We start from the raw sequence: 17299 nt of genomic DNA, 5'->3' as shown, positions 1-17299 counted from the left end.
GAAAACCAGGGGTGGGGTCTCCCATGCTTTGAGTTGATCACTGCAAGGATAGCTAAGGAATGCAACTGGAGACACCAAAAAAGCTTTGGAAAGTCTTCAAAGCAAGAGGATTCATTGTGCAGCCATCTTATCCCATTCTTATCCTGTTGTCTGTGGCGGGGGGAGGATGTTCTGATAACTTTGCCTAACATTTGCAATTCTGCTTCTTCTGTCCTTTTTCTTGCTAGTGTTAGGAGCTGTGTATATGAGGCACTCAGAGATGAGCAGGGATCAATACATTTTTCAAACGTAATCTAAATAGCATGGGAACGGACCACTCTTGCAGTGGTCTCTTTAAATAAATAAATACATCTTAATATGAGCTTTCTCAAATCAATGAAGCAGAATATAGAAGCAGGAGGGGGAATGCAGGGGCAAAGTGGTTCATTAGAATTAGTTTAGTAGCACCGCCAGATGTCTATAAATTTAAGCAATTTAAGCAAACTTCCACAGCCTGAGTTGTATTGAGCTAGAATACTCCTCATACCAGTCAGCAAAATCCTATTGGCTCCCTTCCTTAGGATGATACAAGTAGCAGTACGACCAATTTGAGACTATCAGGCTGGAGAGAGTTCGTCTAGTCTAGTGATAGATACTGCTTCGGTGGCAAATTACATGCAAATCATTCCTCCATGAGGAATATATTCCTGATTGCATGGCGTGATATAATACATTTGCCCTCTCTCCTTCCTAAATATCATAAACCAGATGCCTACAAATAATTCAGAAGGAAGTTCTAAATGCATTCTATAATCACAAGGAGGAATTTCTTCACGTCTATGGAGATTCTCAGTCATCCAGGCCATAGCAGCCCTCGCCAGTGCCAAAGCACCCCCTTCCAACCTTATAATCCAAGAAAGGAGAGCAGTGACATCCCTAGGAAGAGACCCAAATATCACTATCTTGGCCAGCTGATAAAGGAAGATGCATAGTCATCCTGAACCCAGATGATTATTGGGGAATAGTCATCTAATGTACATTGGGGAAACTAAACAACCATTTTATAAATGCATGGCATAACACAGGAGAACAAACCCATCAGGACAAGATTCAGCAGTCCATCTGCATTTAAAAGACAAAGGCCACTCTTTCAAAGACAGCAAAGTTCACATTTTGGACAGAGAGGGCTGCTGGTTTGAAAGAGGGGTCAAAGAGGCCATCTATGTCAAAGCTGAACAGCCCTCTCTCAACAGAGGGGGGGAGAGATACGACATCACCTATCTACAATCTACAACACAGTCCTTTCAGCAGTTCCAAGTAGGCTCTGCACCCATTTGCACTACTCAGGTGATCCTGAGGACACAGATAAACCTCCTGGTGGCATCAATGACTCTCTAAAGGAATGCAAACGACCAGCTGTCTGCAAGGAGTATGCATTCTTCCATTCCCCACTCTCCAGTCAGAGCTGAAGAAGGTTCTTGGATGAGAAGAGAAACATCTTCAAAGGAAAAAAAACAAATCAAGAAAGTCCAGTTTCCTTGTGGAAAAGGATCTTTGGAGAATTTCCTCATGATTTAAGAGGGCTTAAGCAGTGGGACAGCCTGTCCCAAACTGTAGTCTCTTTTCAGAGGTGTTAAATGTTCTCTGGGACTTGATAGCCACCTACATTAGGGATTGTTTAGTAGTGGATTCCTACTGAGGATTGGCCAGGATTATGGGAGTTGGCCAGGATTATGTATGCCCCTTCCCCCTTTTTTTGTCCCTTTCAGACAGTCATGGTGACTACCTGGATGAGTCCCTGAACTATTTTTTGGCAGTGACATGCACTTGCCTGATTTTTGGGGCTAAGAGTGACCCAGCTGGCCATATGCCTAGGGAAGGACTAGATCTCATTGCCTTCTGGTTTCTAGACTTATCCACCACACCAAAACTGGGTCTTTTTAAAATATCCCTACCAAATCCTGTACTCTCTTCCTGATTCTATGCTGATCACACTTTTTCTTCATTAGAGGCCAGCAAGTTAGTCATGTCCTATGTGGCAGCTGTATGTGGAAAAGGGGAGGAGGTGAATCGTGTTAAGGAACAGCTGCTACAGTCAAATCCTGTCCTGGAAGGTATGTACTTGCAGCCTTTGTAAGGGATGGGAAAGGGAGGGGTCGATTCTATAAGAGCTGATCAGTACTTATAGGCATTCACTGGACAATTATGTATATTATAACATTTCCCCATAATGCAAAAACAGTATTTTGCTGCTGAGAAAGTGCAGATCTCCCAGTTGAGCATCTACAGTGCATTTGCAGTGTTTATAAGGAGTGGTTGTTTGAGTTTTTATTCACAGCTTAGTCAAAGAACTCAGCTCCTGAACTGGCAAAAAATATATACCAGTACTGTATAAAATTTGCTGCTCGTACCGTCAATCCCTAACTTACCACTGGCATGATTTATAAGACAAAGCTCCTTAAATGGGGAATGGCCCAGAGCTTGCAATGCCACGGTGGTGTACTGGAACAAACTATAATGTCCCGTCAGGAAATTTAAGGGCACCTGGGATGACCTCACTGCAGCTGCACCAAAAACACTTAGATGGTTAGTTTCCTTAGATATCAAGCTGTGACATCTATCCCATTACAATTATATGGCTCCGTATTATGATTATTTTATTATGGTTTTATCTTAATTCAATATATATTATCTCCTATATTGTACAGTATTGTCCAATATCATATAGATAGATAGATAGATAGATAGATAGATAGATAGATAGATAGATAGATAGATAGATATAGATATAGATATAGATATAGATATATAGATATATAGATATATAGATATATATAAGGTAAAGGTAAAGGTTCCCCCGCACAGGCGTGCTAGTCGTTTCCGACTCTAGGGGCCGGTGCTCATCTCCGTTTCAAAGCCGAAGAGCCAGCGCTTGTCCGAGGACATCTCCGTGGTCATGTGGCCGGCATGACTAGACGCCAAAGGCGCACGGAACGCTGTTACCTTCCCACCGTAGTGGTCCCTATTTTTCTACTTGCATTTTTACGTGCTTTCAAACTGCTAGGTTGGCAGAAGCTGGGACGAGTAACAGGCGCTCACTCTGTTACGCGGCACTCGGGATTCGACCCGCCAAACTGCCGACCTTCTGATCGACAAACTCAGCGTCCTAACCCACTGAGCCACCGCGTCCCTTATAGATATATATATATATATATATATATATAGATATAGAGATATATAGAGATATAGAGATATATAGAGATATAGAGATATAGAGATATATATAGATATATATATTTCTAAAGCTGCTCACTCATAGAAGGCTCTGGGCTAAGAAGGATTAAAAACAAGTTTAAAAGAAATTCCCTTCACTTTTTTTGTGTTTTGTTTTTACAATCCTGGGAGCACTGGGATATTTATATAGTTCCTTTACAATAAGAAAGACTGAAAGACTCCCCCCCCCAGCTCCTTCCAGAATGAGACAATTTGCCACAGCCAACTCACTGTGGCCAACTTGCCGTGGCCATCTTGCCAACAAACATGTTGCAGCCAATGAACAAGTTGAGGATACTTCTAGAAAAGTTGGGAAAAGTCAGTTCACCTCAGCCAACTTGCTGTGGCCATCTCATCACAGGACAGCTCACCGTGACCAACTCACCATGGGACAACTCATCATGGAAAATTCCATTTTTATCAATGGAAATAATGTCAAAGAAACAGTGGCAAATAACACTTATCGCATTGAGTTATCCTGCGTGGAATTGTCTGTGGTGAGTTTTCCCACAGCAAATTGGCTGTAGTGAGTTGTCCTGTGGTGAGATGGCCCTGGCAAGTTGGCTGTGGCGAACTGACCTTTTCCAACTTTTCCTGAAGTATCGTGAACCTGTTGGTTGGTGTTCTCCCCTGTGCTCATTGGCTATAATGGTGGCCTAATACATATGGAGGCACCAAGTGGCGAAAAACTGATGCACTGATAGTTGTTTTTCCTATTGTTGGCCTATATTTTACCAGGGTTCTCCAAAATGTTCAATATTGACTCCAACTGTCAAAGGGCCTCTTCATTGTTGTTATTGTTCTTATTCATACTACTATTAATTAAAGCAATATTTATTAAATTATTTTCGTATAATGAATGTTTGGGAGTCAATGAACAATCTGAAACTTAATAAAAGAGTCAATGAGATGAGCATTTGGTCTATATTTACCAGTATATTGCCTCCCTTATCTTACCCCAAGGCTTTATAACGCCATGATAAAACAGATAGGCTAGCCTACAAGATTATTCCTAGGGAAAAGTGCAGTTTATTTTCTCTTCTTTCAGCCTTTGGGAATGCCAAAACCATCCGCAATGACAACTCCTCCCGATTTGTAAGTACTTGATGGAGAATTACTACTGAGTGGATCTAGCACAGCTTCTACTATTTCTTAGAAGATATGCATAATTGTAGATCTAGATTTGGGAGCAAGTCTAGATTTATAGTCTTTTTCCAAATCCTGGTTCCTGCATCACAATTCTGCAACTTGAGTAGTGCATAAAGAAAAATTGAATGATCCAACCTGCATAAATGATAAGGGTCAATTAAATGTTCTGCATAATTTTTTCTTCTGCCCATCACAGAAGGAAGTAGATTTATAACGCCTTATCTTTTTACTTTTAGGAACAGTGTAACTGCTTTTTTATTCTCTTTTTTCCCCTGTGTCACACATGAGCTTACTTGGACTTTTCCAGATACACAATTCTATTTTTGCTGTTTTGAAGGCCAAAATATTTTTTAAGAAGATTAGAATTATCTAGAATTAGAATTGTGACCCAATTTATACAACTCAATCACACTTAACATTTACTTTCAGATGAGCCGAGTGGATGATGTAAGCACTTTCTGGAATCTACCAAAATAATTCTTGTGTAGAGCAACATTTCATTGTTGTGTTCTACAGTCAGCCCCCCATATAAAACATAATGAAATTGTCCTGTGAAATGGTTCTTACGGAAATAAAAAAAACCAGATTGTTTAAATGCATTTCTAACTGGATATGTTATAGCTCATGAAAATATGTAACAATAGATTTGGGGTTTTACTGATTATATTGACTTGTTGTTATAGAAATGGCTAGTTTATGCTATTATAGAAAAGTAAAAAGTTGAAGTTCGATGCTAATGCCTTATTTTACTGCAACAGAGGGAGTTGGATGTCAGTGCCTTTTTTTTTCTCCTCCCCCTCCCACATTTTTCTTTTTCCCTTCTCCTTACCTTTGTTTTCTACTACTTGCTTTTGTATTTTTGTGTTTTATACTATAGGTTAATAAAAATAAATATACAAGACAATACATCTCAACATTTGCAAAATTGCATTGCAGTAATAAGGCTTTAGAGCAGGCATGTCAAACTGCCGGCCCACAGGCCAGATGCACCATACTAAAACCACACCCACTCCATTGCCAGCAATGGGGAAAAAGTCGCAATACGTCGCACGACGTCACATGTCATTGGGAGTTTGACATGCCTGCTTTAGAGCAAAGAAGGAAGGGAGAATTATTTTAAGTCCCACTCATGCCAATTCTCTAATGTAGATCCCACACGTAACTTTTACTTGCTGCATATCACATGTAATTTGACCTTAGTTACTGACTTCAGACAATTTCCAGAAGAGTAAATACGTCAATCCATTGCAACAAAAACCAACAGTCTTGTGACATCTTAAAAACTAATCTGTTCAGAGCTTTAAAGTAGGAAAGTCTTTCAATCAAGATCAATTCCTGCTGAGTTCATCGACACAACCAGGCAACAGTACAGAAATGGGCTGCTATTGTCTTTTGCAGAACGCTGGACTGACTACAGTCTAGTCCTGGTTATCTCCCATGCAAGCAGACTTGGCTTGGCTTCCAACCTCAAACAAGATAATTCAGGTGCTGCCACCTGCTGAGGCATTTCTTGTTCACATGTAATAAGTAGATTAGTTTTTCAAATACTACAAGACTCGTCTGTTTTCAGAGAGTTAAGTTTTAAATGCACCAAGCTACATGTCTTGAATTAGCTCAGAGCAAACAAAGGGCAGGGAAACCATCATATCTATTAGGGATTCGAGGCTTCTCATTTGGGTCCAAATGTGCCCCTCTGTTTCTTTTTCTCTCCAGGGCAAATACATGGATATTGAGTTTGACTTCAAAGGTGATCCTCTAGGTGGTGTCATTAGCAATTGTGAGTATGATCTTCCAGATCTTTTCAACAGAAGGGGTTGTTATTGTTGTTAGCTGCGAAGTCGTGTCCGACCCATCGCGACCCCATGGACAAAGTTCCTCCAGGCCTTCCTGTCCTCTACCATCTTCTGGAGTCCCTTTAAGCTCACACCTACTGCTTCAGTGACTCCATCCAGCCACCTCATTCTCTGTCATCCCCTTCTTCTCTTGCCCTCAATCTTTCCCAGCATGAGGCTCTTCTCCAGTGAGTCCTTCCTTCTCATTAGGTGGCCAAAGGATTTGAGTTTCAGCTTCAGGATCTGGCCTTCTAAAGAGCAGTCAGGGTTGATCTCCTCTAGGACTGACCGGTTTGAATGCCTTGCAGTCCAAGGAACTCGCAGGAGTCTTCTCCAGCACCACAGCTAAAACTCGAGTCCATAAAGAAGAATCAGACTTGTGCTATTTACCATACAGGTAGCCTTTGACTTATGACCATTCATTTAACAACCATTCAAAGCTACAAGGGTACTGGGAAAAGTCACTTATAACCCGTCCTTGCATTTATAACTATTGCAGCATACCTGTAGTCACATGATCAAAAGTTGGGCGCTTGACAACCACCAAATGTTGAAGCATCCCTGGATTCCTTTATGAACTTCCCAGCTTCTGGCCAAAATCAAGGGGGAAGCCAGATTTGCTTAACAACCATGTGACTTGCATAAAAACTGAGGGGAGAAAGTTTGTAAAATCGGTCCTGACCCAGCTAACAACCCCATCACTTGGCAACAGACTTTTTTTTTAGCCCGAGTTGAGGTCATAAGTCAAGGGATACCACTAGCAGAGGAAGTCTTTGCTAATAGGAGATAAGGATATAAACTATCAATGATATCTGTATGTATTTTTTAAATGGAGAGCAGCCACCTCCACACAAAGGTTTTGTGCCAAACTAGCTTCAGACCTAGTTATTGTTTCTGGGCTCATTCTGCTATGGTTTATTGAACCCTGGAGCAAAGTTGCTTTTTTTTTCTTTGAAATTCTGAAGGTGCTATTACCTAATGGGGCATATATTCGATTGCCAGCCAATAACAGGAATTCTGTGTCATTACAGCAGAGGCTGACCTCCAGATTTGCCAAATGGCAATTGGCAACATTCCTTATCCCTGGTCTAGAAGCTGGAAATGTAGAAATAAAGTTTAGCAACATCTGGAGGTCCACAGCTTTTCTAATCCTGTGCTTATTTACTTATTTAAATAATTTCTATGTCTGCCCATCTCACAGAAGCAGAATAACAGGGACCTTGGAGGTCTTCTAATCCAACCCCTTGCTCGAGCAGGGGAGCCTATCCCATTTCAGACAAATGGCTGCCCAGTCTTTCCTTAAAAGCCTCCAGTGTTGGAGCACCCGCAACTTCTGAAGGCAAGCCGTTCCACTGGTTTATTGTTCTCATTGTCAGGAAATTTCTTTTTAATTCTAGGTTGCTGCTCTCCTCGGTTAGTTTCTAACCATTGCTTTTTTTTTGCCTTCTGGTGCTTTAGAAAACAGGTTGACCCCCTTGTCTTTACGGCAACCCCTCAAACATTGGAACATTGCTATCATGTCACAACTCTGAACAGCATACAGAGGTTAAAAAAAAAACACAACACAAAATCTGTAGCATCCAAGGTTAAAACAGTAAATCTTAAACACACACAAAAAAACAAACCACCACATCAACAACAGCAGAGCCTACTTAATCTCCTGGCCCAGACGCCTGTATTGCAGTGATCACAGAGTAATAACAGCATGAACGAATCAAGCAGGAAAGGGGGGCAGAGTAGATAATGAACTTGAGACTGCCATGATCTTCCTTGGCTGATAGAGGACATGTTCTAGCCATATTCTAGAGGGAACAACTTGGCCTCAAATTCTCCCAACTCTTGCCCACGTGTTTTCATTTTCTCATTCTTGTCCTGCATTTACTTGCAGACCTGCTGGAGAAATCCCGAGTCGTGCATCATGTGAAAGGCGAGAGAAACTTCCACATCTTCTACCAACTCCTATCTGGAGGCTCAGACCACTTGCTCAGTATGTCTTTCACACTTGAGATCTCTGTGACTTGGATGAGAGAGAGAGGGAGGGAGGGACACAAGGTGGTGGGGATTGAAATAAGGGGAATGCAGGAACAATCTATTGCTGGAATTTGGAAAACTCATTTCAGGAAATGTTGAATCTTCTCAACTCATTGAGGCATGGCTAGCCAAAGATGCTAAACCAATGGTTCTCGAGCTTTCCTTCACCACGGACCTCTTTAAATACCTTTTTTTTTGGCCATGGATTATGGCCATGGACCCCCAAGACTTAACTCATGATTTAAATCATAACATTTCTTCAAGTCTTCATGGACCCCCTGTGATGACATTGCAGTCCCCCAGGGGTCTGTGGACCACAGGTTGAGAGCCACTGTGCTAAACCATTTCTTCCCAGCAGATGGGAAGACATAGAACAGCAGTAACCAGAGCAGCATTCCCATCCAGGTACATTGTACCAAAATCTCCATCATATTTCCCCACCAGCATGCTAATTGGCCATGGTAGTTATAGTCTAATACAGCTAGAAGATATCAGATTATGGTAAATGGAGTTATGCAAGTCTGTTCTTTTGACCCAAGATACCAGGTCACATTAAAGGCAAGATATGGAACGTCTACTTTAGGTTGAAGCTGATTGGCACATGAGAGCTGAAATGACATTAGAGGTAGCTCTCAACTGACAACCACAACTGAGCCCAAATTTTCTGTTGCTAAGTGAGAGATTTGTTAAGTTAGTTTTGCCCCATTTTACAACCTTTCTTGCCAGAGTGTCTTAAGTGACTCACTGCAGTTGTTAAGTTAGTCATGTGGTTGTTCAGTGAATCAGGCTTCCCCATTGATTTTGCTTGTCAGAAGGTCAAAACAGGTGATCACATGACCTCCCCCCCAGGACACTACAACCATCGTAAATATGAGTTAGTTGCCCAGCGTCTGAATTTTGATCACCTGACCCTGGGGATGCTGCAACAGTTGTAAGTATGCGAAATGGTCATAAGTCACTTTTTAGTGCCTTTTTTTACTAACTTTGAACGGTCACTAAATGAACTGTTATAAGTTGAGGACTACGTGCATAGCATCTGAAGAAAAAAAAATCTTGACTGGAGGGAGCACTACTCAGGACTCCGTTCCCACAATTCCTTCTCTTCAACAGAACAGCTGAAACTGGAAAGAAAATTCAGCCTTTATAACTACCTCAACAAGGAGGCTGCAAGCCTGCAGGGCATTGATGATGCAGCCAACTTCAAAGTTGTTCAGGTATGTGTTATGTTATACTCTTTGTGCAATGCATAATATAAGCCTGGAGCAAAAGAAGTCCTATGCATATACTGTTTCCCCAAAAGTAAGCCCTACCCCAAATATAAGCTCTAGCTTGATTTTTTGGGGTGGGCCTAATATAAGCCCTACCCCAAAAATGAGTCCTAGTTTGGGGGCGAGGCACGCACCTAAAAATCAAGCTAGGGAAGGGGTGGGGTGTGTGGATCTGCCCCATGTGCCCCGCACCCACTTACATTGCAGCCGGGCCTCTCCTCGCTGTCCCACTTCTTCTGCGGTGTCTTCTGCAGCCAGGCCTGCATTTCACAGTCAGAGACCTTTCCAAGAAGGCCACTGCAGCCGAAAATTGAGCTATGGATTCAATCCATAGCTCAGTTCTGCAAGAGATCTGCAGCTGAGGACTGAGCTATGGATTGAATCCATAGCTCAGTACTCATCTGCAGAGGCCTTCTGGAAAGGCTTGACTGCAAAATGCAGCCTGGAATGCAGCATGAAGCTGCTCCTTTGGCCCAAGAAGAAATGGGCCGGCTAGGTGGGGCTGTTGGTGCCGGAGGGGAGTAAGACAACCCCTTCCCCCAAAAAAATAAGACGTGCCTCTTTGGGAGGCAAATAAAATAAAATAAAATAAGACCCGGTCTTATTTTGGGGAAAACACGGATATTAACAGCTAGTAATTATCCAAAGTTGGACTCCTGCATTGCCAAAACTGCACTAACCCCCACAAAAGAGGGAGTCACCAGCCAGCTGGTGAAATAATGATCTTTGGAACTGCAAAACAACATGAAAGAAAATTAAGGGAGGAATAACCCTCCACAAAACAAAGCAACTAGTCTCACGACCTTTTGAATGCTATGCAGCTGAGCAATCTAAATGTGTTGTTTTCATGGGGCCCTCGGGCATTCCCTGAAAATGCCACTTGACTTCCTATCTCAGTGCTATTATGCACATACAGCTTTACTTGGATGCAGAGGGAGGTGAGTTGTGCTCTTTCTGAGGTTCATGCTCTTCCCTGGAACTTCTGTAATGTTAGGATGCCATGCGAGCCATTGGATTCACACCCTCAGAGATGACAGAGGTGCTGGAGGTGACAGCAGTCATCCTCAAGCTGGGCAATGTGCAATTTGGAGAGCAATTTCAAGCTGGCGGGACACAAGCATGTGTTATCCAGAGTGACAAAGGTAAGTAGGAGAGAAGGATCATCTGCAGGGCTACGTAAGAACTTGATGGCATCTGTTGAAAACAGTTCCTTCATGATCATTGGCCTTTGTTGTTCTGTTGCCTTAACAATCTCATCCCTGGGCATACTACACAGAGAAGCCAGGTCATCGTCATGGCTTTACCTTGAAAATAGCTTTGCATCAGAAGCTGCACAAACATCAGCTGCCTTGTGGAAAAAAGCCAATAATGTAAGTCTGTTAGGAAGGCCATTTGTATTCTTCAGATCAATTGTCCCTGTTCTTCTACTTAAAGCCAAAGAACTACATCTCCTTTCCCTTCTTTATAATTGGACTAAGTAATAGATGCCGTCCATTTTTTTTATTGAAAAGTTTTACAATACATTTTTGAATACAAAAAACCCCTCCTCCCCCTCCCCTCTCCCCAACCCCCCTCCCCTCCCCTCCCCCCTCCCCAGAGCTGAATACAGGGTATAATAATACAAACAAACATAATCTAAAATATGCTAACAACAATAATAAAACATTAAATTCTATCACACTTTAACTCTCCATAGTCAAAATATTAATAAAATAACTAGGTAAGGTAAAGGTAAAGGTTCCCCCGCACATGCGTGCTAGTCGTTTCCAACTCTAGGGGCCGGTGCTCATCTCCGTTTCATAGCCCAACTACTAACTAATTATACGTCATAAAAACCCGCTACTTATTCAAATGCTAAATGATACTTTTTAGTCCCATATTTATTCTGAATATATTCAATCCATCTACTCCATTCCACAATGTATCTCTGTTGCGATTGATCTTTCAAATATGCTGAAATCTTTGCCATTTCCGCCAAGTTAGAAACTTTCAAAGTCCACTCTTCTATAGTCGGCAATTCTTCCTTCTTCCAATATTGTGCTACTAAAAGTCTCGCTGCCGTAATTAAATTCAACATCAACTTTGTATCTATAACAGTAGTATCTGTAATAATACCCAATAAAAACAATTGCGGAGAAAACTTTATCCTTTTCTTAAATATCTTTTGCATATTCCACCAAATTTTAATCCAAAAAGCTTTAACCTTTTTACAAGTCCACCATATATGAAAATACGTTGCATCCTCACAACCACACCTCCAACATTTGGGTTGGCAGTTCGGATACATACTTGCTAATTTTTTAGGGTCTAAGTGCCACCTATAAAACATTTTATAAAAATTCTCTCTTAAATTTTGGGCCTGTGTAAATTTTACATTTCTAACCCAAATCTTTTCCCAAGTGTCCATTGTTATAACTTCTTGAAAATTCTGGGCCCACTTTATCATACAATCTTTAACAAGTTCCATTTCTGAATCAATTTCTATCAATGCATTATATATCCTTTTTATATGTGCTTGACCTTGATCTCTAATTTGTTTTACCAAATTTACATCAATCATCGAGAAACCAACTTTCTGGTCCTCTTTCCATCTTGCCTGTAATTGCCCATACTGGAACCAAGTTTGTACAATCTTTTCTTCTTTTAAAATATTATATGGCTTTAATTGCCATACATTCCTTTCTAAACTTAAAATTTCCTTATATGTAGTCTCATCATGTTTAAATCCCACATTTATATTTTCTATTGCATGTTTAGGTGCCGTCCATTTTTGAGTTTCTCCAGCCTTGCCTCCAGCAGTCAGTAAAGTAGAGATGAAGCCAGAGAAACCTGCAACAGTTTGCTGTTGGTATATCAGATAATGCCTGTAGGAGATGACCAGGCTGAGCCCAAGGGAGGGGTCAAACACATAAGTCACAAGTCCCTGCGTGCCCGCAAGAGATCTAAGTCCAGCCTGCCTTGAATGCCTTTCTTAACTGCCGCTCATTTCCCTTGACTGTTGGTAGCTCAGATTTTTGTAGAGAGCTTAATCTTGCAATAAATCTTTATACCCATTTGAACTCCCTGAATCTCCTGATTTCCCGGGCACTTGACAATGTCTGAGTTTCTGTGGTGCACTTAAACTGCGTCAGTTACAGACCCACTAGCTGCACTAAGATGACATATGTTTTAACTGTTCTGAGAAATTAGTTATATGGCTTAGGGCAGGGGTCCCCAACCCCCGGTCTGTGGACAAGCGCCGGTCCACAGCATGCCAGAAACTGGTCCATGCAAACAAGTGAAGCCCCATCCGCAGGATGCAGGCAGCACGCAAAACCATGCCCCTTCCCATCCACAAAAAAACCTCTCTCCACGCAACCTGTCCCTGGTGCCCGAAAGGTTAGGGACCTCTGGCTTAGGGTACTGTGATATACCCACCTCATTTAGGTGGGAAGTGATCCTTGCTGGTCATACCAATCACAAACTCAAGCCATGCTCATGACGATTTCAAACCTTCCTTGCCAGTGACTCACAATTGCATGTACTGTTTCCTCCGTATTCTACTTCTACAGTGGTACGAGAGATCTGTCAGCTGATTCAACTGGATGAAACAGTACTAGAGCAAGCTTTGTCTTCTCGGACAGTGGAAGCCCATCAGGATAAGGTGGTGACATCCCTGAATGTCTCACAAGTGAGTGTTGGGCAGGTTTTTGTACATGAGATCTCTGAAATATTGCTGGTGCCCAAGCAGAAGTGTTAGCTGGAATAATTCTGTTAGTTGTGATCATTCTGCTCCATGCTGAAAAGTGTGCAGGGTACTCGGCATAGCTCAAAACTTCAAACACAGGTTCATTGATTCCAATATAAAAACAACAGGGTGCCAGGCATTTGAAGTTACTCAGGTGTTCCAAAGAGAATTGTTTTGCAGATAAGATTATTATTTGGATTTATTTTTCTTCTCCAGTAGAACCATCAGATTAATATAAGTTGACTGACTACTTATTCCAGGAATCTTTGAAGAGAGAGAGCCCGGGCAGCTTTCATTGCTATGTTGCTCTTGAAATATGTTTTATTTTGTTTTAATATGGGTCACTGTATGGTGAGTGTTTCATTAGGTGACCTTAGGAAAAATGCAGCCTGACTGATGTGAATTTGATTTAGCGGGACAGGAACTGTTGAATTAATTAGATGCTGGACAAGCTAATTTGAAGAGCGTGAAGGAAGAAAATGGAGCAGAGACAGAACTATGCTGCTTTGCCATGGTCGTCTTCCAGGTTTTTTTGTTTCTTGTTCTTAATTTCCAGTCTAGCCTAAAGCCAGCCTTTCACTTTGGAACAGCTGGCCCACTCTGATCACCATGGCCCTTATCTTGCTTACATCCTGGAAGGCAGTGAAAACTGTGATCTTCCATAGGGCCTTTGGTGAGAAGAACCCCAATAAGATGGACAGTGGTATTAGGGGCTTTTGAGACATTGTTTATATTGGAATGTTTGTTACAGCTTTATAACTGTAAACAGGCTTAAATTCAGAGAGAGCGAGCAGCATAGAAACAGCTGTACAGCGTAAGCAAGCAAAGAAAAAGAAGAGGGAACCAATCAATTTATCTGCCTCTACTCACCAAATGCCAGTTGTTTGCATCCATTCTATGTATAAAAGTATATATGTTCTCTGCTGCACCATCTCGCTTTGAACAACTATGAGAATGATAGTTCTTTATGCTAAGAATGGATATCAAGATTCTGCAAGTATTGTGGGTATGCAGCAAATAACAGATGGAACTAAAATGGCTCTAAATGTTGTTTAAATACGAACAGCCCAGTGACTATTTAAATCTGGAATGAATCTAACCCACGGGTGTCATACTCGTGTGTCATGTGAACGTGTCACAACCCGTGGCTTTTTTCACATTGCCGGAGCTGGGGTGGGCGCGGCCTCCGTATGACGCAACTGGCCTGAGGGCCAGCAGCTTGACGTCCCTGACTCTAACCCAAGCTCCAGGGCAGGGATTAATTCACAGTTTTTTAAGTTTTAGCTTCTGAATGACTAATCATCACTGTCTTCACTCCTAGGGCTACTATGTGCGGGATGCCCTAGCAAAGAACATTTATAATCGTCTCTTTAATTGGCTTATTAACAGGATCAACGAGAGCATCAAAGTGAGTACATCTCACCCCTGTTTCCTAACATATGTTTAGATTCCATTCATAATAATTGAATGGGAACTTTTGAGAGAGCTTTCAGCAACCAACCTGGCATAGGGCTAACATTCAGAATTTCTAGCTAATAGGGTACGGCTATTGCCTTTTAAGTCAAATTGTAATCTAGAACACTTGGAGGCATTGTGCTGGACAAGGATGGCTAGAGCATTGTATCAGTTTTCAGTCGTTGTTGAAAAGGCGAGAGGTGCATAGAAATTAAAGCTTTAACCACGGAAAAAGAACACGAGGATGCCCCAGTTATACAAAGACAGCTTTTAAAAAGGCATGCAACAGCTGTTACGAAAACAGCAGTTTAGTCTGGAAACATGGGAGGGGTGAGGAAGAAATGAAAAAAGTTGCCCTTCTTTGGTTCTTTTTGGTATAAGAGGGAGAGAGAGCGAAACTTTCAAGATTCGGTCTCCATTCCATGTAATAATGGAATAGATTTCTTGATGATGTGGTAGGAGAGCCATATCAGATTATGGTGCAAAACAACAACAACAACAACACACCAGGAGAAAGCTGACAGAATCTTTTCCAGTGAATACATTTTAATAAAAGCCAGAAGCTTTTGTGAATTGCATGAGATGCATGATCAGATGCGTAGGGTAGCTTTTGAGGAAGTGAACTGCAACTCACAAAACCTGATGACTTTTTAATTCAATTTGTCAATTGGAAAAAGGGTGATTTGATTCCTTTTGAGTGGTTCTTGTGAGGTCTGCTGACCTGGGCTATCTTGAAGACAGTAAGACTGCCTCTTGCAGCTTTGGATCACCAGATGGAGAAGCTGTATTAAGGATTCCCATTAAGGATTTCGAAGTTCCTAACAAGTAGAAACAGACATTTCGCTCACTACTGGCTGTTTATGCCACTGAGAGTCTTTGGGAAAGATGCTTTCTTCTTAAGCTTGTAGAGGGGATAAAAATTGGGAAATAACACTTTAATTGTTCCTGATTTCCAGAGGGGTTCTAATTTCAGGTCCTGGTCTTACTTTTTCCTTTTTTTAATTGTGTGAATTGCAAGAATTAAACCATCCTTCAATATTCTAATCCAGGGATAGGCAACCTTGACTCTTTTATGACTCGTGGACTTCAACTCCCAGAATTCCTGAGCCAGCCATGCTGAGGGGAAAGGGAGAGGTTTCGAAGCTGAGCCATGCTGGCTCATGAATTCTGGGAGTTGAAGTCCACGAGTCATAAAAGAGCCAAGGTTGCCTACCCTTGTTCTAATCCCTTTCGCAATTGGCTAGAAATTGCATTTCAGTGCCAAATGGATATATCTAGTTTCTGAAGCCCTGAAATGAATGTGCCATGCAGTACCTGGCCTGCCATGCTCTGTCATTTCACATATTACCACTTTACACTGCCACTTTCTTTATCCGATTTATACAGCCACATTTATCTAATACTTGGCCCACAAAGTTGAAAGCAAAAAATAAAAACCAACAGTAACAAAAACCAGGGGGAGGGGAATTTAAAGCAATTAAAAACAATGAACCATTAACCATAAAATGTAAAACATGAAATGCAAAATGCGGGAGAGTACCAACCAACACCTTGTAGACATAGTCATCTCATCAGCTCCATACAGCCATGGAATCCCCAGGTCAAGGGACATAACCCTGTCTTTGGGGTTCCCCAAAAGAGGGGTCCCCCACCCCTGGTCTGTGGACCAGTACCGGTCTGTGTCATGCCAAGCCACTGGGCCACACAAACAAGCAAAGCCCCATCCGCAAGATGCAGGCAGCACACAAAACCACGCACCCTCTGGTCCGTGAAAAAAGCCTCCCTCCACGGAACCGGTCCCTGGTGCCCAAAAGGTTGGGGATCTCTGCCCCAAAAGACCAATAGGGTTGTGGCCAAACTAACCTCAGTGGGGATGATATTCCAGAGGGTAGATGCCGTGGCTTCAACCATCCTATGATCCTTGCGCATTGTTCTTGCTGTCAGTGTACGATGGGAGCAATAGCGCATTCAAACGGGAAGGACCCAAGCCAGGCAAGACTGCCATATACATTGCTTTGCAGCTACTTGGAATAAGATGGAACATAGCAATGAGGTGTAGGGTGTTTTCCCTTTCGTGCAGGAACTGGTATTCATAATCTGGGTTCAGGATACAAGCAATGCCCGAGTTAAAAGAGAAAATTGGGGATACCTTCAGAACATTGGGATTCTTTGAAATTAATCCTCAACACCCTCCTTTCCCCCTCCTCCCATTCTTTTTAGGTGAAAACAACTGAGCGGAAGAAAGTGATGGGTGTTCTGGATATATATGGTTTTGAGATTTTTCAGGTAAGTGTTGGATATTCCTGGAATTCTCTTCCTGAAGACCTAGATTTAATAGAGAACTTTGAATTGGGTTCAGAATTAAGTGAGTTTTACTGGTGCTTTCAAGTGTGTGTGTGTCTGCATCTGTGTATCCATGTGTGTGTGTGTGTGTGTGTGTGTGTGTAACTCAAAAACATCACAGGGGATTCAGATGTTCTGACCTAATTTAGGTCATGCTCTGATGTATAGTTGCTATGAAAACCTGTCAATTTTAGCAATAGTGCAACCTGCAATCACACATCCTACATGCTAGCTTCTTTTGA

The 17299-nt window shown here is 41.9% G+C and overlaps 1 protein-coding gene across 1 annotated transcript in view; it reads left to right on the top strand.

Moving 5' to 3' along the window:
* The window catches only part of LOC308660956 (unconventional myosin-Ia-like), a gene marked incomplete at its 5' end in the record, with an annotated part of 49995 nt that overhangs the window by 4732 nt on the left and 27964 nt on the right, over nucleotides 1-17299 (top strand). Inside the window, 9 exons of the mRNA XM_081315603.1 lie at nucleotides 1989-2093; nucleotides 4301-4347; nucleotides 6115-6178; nucleotides 8122-8220; nucleotides 9375-9478; nucleotides 10527-10674; nucleotides 13084-13202; nucleotides 14581-14667; nucleotides 16935-17000. Coding sequence (XP_081171729.1) covers nucleotides 1989-2093; nucleotides 4301-4347; nucleotides 6115-6178; nucleotides 8122-8220; nucleotides 9375-9478; nucleotides 10527-10674; nucleotides 13084-13202; nucleotides 14581-14667; nucleotides 16935-17000 — 839 coding nt within the window. The remainder of the gene's footprint in view (nucleotides 1-1988; nucleotides 2094-4300; nucleotides 4348-6114; nucleotides 6179-8121; nucleotides 8221-9374; nucleotides 9479-10526; nucleotides 10675-13083; nucleotides 13203-14580; nucleotides 14668-16934; nucleotides 17001-17299) is intronic.

Source organism: Vipera berus (genome assembly GCF_964194415.1).
Source record: "Vipera berus genome assembly, chromosome: 2".
NCBI classification, from domain to species: domain Eukaryota; kingdom Metazoa; phylum Chordata; class Lepidosauria; order Squamata; family Viperidae; genus Vipera; species Vipera berus.
Note: the sequence above shows the minus strand (reverse complement) of the source record. Positions and strands in the feature narration are given on the sequence as shown.